This window comes from Echinops telfairi, unplaced genomic scaffold (genome assembly GCF_000313985.2).
Source record: "Echinops telfairi isolate 266 unplaced genomic scaffold, ASM31398v2 ScPeMD7_655;HRSCAF=1070, whole genome shotgun sequence".
NCBI classification, from domain to species: Eukaryota; Metazoa; Chordata; class Mammalia; order Afrosoricida; family Tenrecidae; genus Echinops; species Echinops telfairi.
Genome location: NW_022104553.1, coordinates 20,527,713 through 20,529,991, shown reverse-complemented (window position 1 = coordinate 20,529,991; position 2,279 = coordinate 20,527,713). Strand labels below are relative to the sequence as shown.

The 2,279-nt window shown below is 52.8% G+C and overlaps 1 protein-coding gene across 2 annotated transcripts in view; it reads right to left on the bottom strand.

The window, feature by feature from the left end:
* The window catches only part of LOC101640295 (kallikrein-6), a 15,653-nt gene that overhangs the window by 2,800 nt on the left and 10,574 nt on the right, over positions 1-2,279 (bottom strand). For both annotated transcript variants that reach the window (XM_045292774.1, XM_004710697.2), the window contains 2 exons: positions 1,751-1,998; positions 233-369 (listed from right to left, as the gene is read on the bottom strand). In XM_045292774.1, coding sequence (XP_045148709.1) covers positions 233-369; positions 1,751-1,998 — 385 coding nt within the window. The remainder of the gene's footprint in view (positions 1-232; positions 370-1,750; positions 1,999-2,279) is intronic.

The window sequence follows — 2,279 nt, the reverse complement described above, 5'->3', positions numbered from 1 at the left end:
GGGGCCACGAAAGACCTGACCTGAAGCCACCAGAAGATGGAAGAGACGATGGATTCTCTCGGAGAGCTTTCAGAGGGCCCACAGCCCTATCTACGCTTTGATTTCCTACGTTGCTCTCCACCGCAGCCAGAAGGATAGCTAACTATCTGTACTCTCTTCATTAGGTCGGTGGTAATTCGTTACAGCGGACCTGGGAAACGAATGTGTTTCTGGCACATTCCAGGGGCCTCACCTGGCAGGAATCTCGCCCGTACTTCTCGTCCCCGGCGCACACCATGTTTGGCGTGATCTGGTCCGGGTAGGCACGCTCACACTCTTCCCGGGGCACCAGGTGCACGTGGGCGCACTGGATGGTGTCAGGGAAATTCCCTGTAGCGAGCAGATGAACCAGGTTCACTCTGTGCCCTGCCCGTCCTACCTTTCCACAGCACCTTCCTTCCTACGTGGCTTTTCCTAGGAATCCCCCCAACATCCAACCCTCTAGCTCCTGTAAACGGCCCCCTCCCATCCCCATTGGATCCTCTTTCCCATGACTCCATGTCCCTCTTCCTAGTAATCTCTCACTCCCAGGTCCTGTGTCCACTGTCCCTGCTTCTAATTGGTTCTTCTTTCCATCATTCCTCCCTCCTCTAGAGGCCCGTGATCTTCACGAATCTCCCCTTTCCCCATGAATCCTCGTTTCCTGTCAGCTACCTCTTGCATTTAGATCCCGTCTCTGCTTTTCTGTCTTCCATTTGCTCTCCTCTTCAGTAGTCCCTGTTGACCTAATCGGCTGGTTTTCTCTATTAGTCTTTCCAGTGTTGGATCTCTCCTGCTCCACCCTTGGTTGGATCCTCTGCCCTGGGTTCGTCTTGAATGGTCATGACTTGCCCATTGGTTCTTTACAAACTGACCTCATTGCTACCCCATTGACTCTCTCTTCCTATTGATCCTTGATTTCATAATCCGGCCTTCTTACTGATCGTTAATTCATGCCCCCTCCTTCTTCTATCGACTCGTCTTCCTATTGGCTCTTTATACAATAGTCCCCCTCAATGGGACTATTGGCTCCTCCCACCCCCACAAGTGCTTCTTCCCTGTCCAATGGTCCACCTTCCTTACCGGCCCTTCACTCACAAGTCTGCTTCCGTTGGTGGTTCCCATTGAACTCATTTCTTCCACACGTTCCTCCTCTAGTGATCCTTGACTATTGATCTTTTCCCTAACCCCTCCCTCACCCATTCCCTCTATGTGCCTCATCCAAATTGGCCATCCCTGCTTGGTCATGTTTCCCCAATTCGTCTCTCTTCCATTCCTTCAGGCTCATGAGTACATCCATCCTGACTGATCCCTTTTGACCATTTCCCGCCTTCCTGACTTGTCTTTCCCCTCCGACATCCCTCTTCTCATTGAGCCTATCTCATTGTATGTCCATCTCTGACATATCCCTCGCCCACTGGTCTCCTGTTCACTCAGTGACATTCCCTCCATAATGGTCCTCACTCTCCACGGACCCTTCATCCATTGATATTCTGACACATGGGTCTGTTCCACAGTACTCCACCTTGCCCACAGCCCCTCACCTCTCCCACGGACTTCCCCTTTGATCCATGTCCCTATTGCCCATCACCCATTAGTTCGCTGCCCCCTGGGGCCCGTCGTCATTGGACCACTCCTTCCATGATCCATTACGATTGGTCCACCTCCCGCTGTGCCCCCTCATCCATTGGTCCCCCTTTTTCATGACCATCGGCCAGTTCCCCCGACTAACCATCAGCTGTCTTCCCCCAGCCTAGAATCTGGCAGCTGGTTTCGCTGGAGGAGCAGTCCCTCTCCAGGGCAAGGGGCTTGATGAGGTCTGAGAGATGGGCTGGGCGTGCCAAACGTAACAGCATGATGTCCTGGTCGTGGGTGGCCGCGGTGTAGCCAGGGTGGGACACGGTTTGGACAACAGAGATGTGCTCCTGGGAGCTCTCGGACTTATGCAGGTTGTGCTTCCCCAGAAAGACCTGAAGGTTCCTGGGAAGGAGGAAGGGAGACTGGGTCTCACCTGGAGCTGTCGGGGCTGCAGTTGAAGTCCCAGAGTGGGTTGCCTCGTCCTCGTCATCGTCTTCAGATGAGTCCTTTGACCTGCTCCTCCCACCGTCTCCCCAGCTCTGGAAAGGACAACTCCATCCTTCTAGAGTCACTTTGATGGAGAGTATCATTCTTCTTATTTTATTTTAATTTTTTATAAATCCGTGGGTAGAGGGCGAGTGGGTTGGAAAGAGGGAACTGATTACAAGGAACTATATGTGACC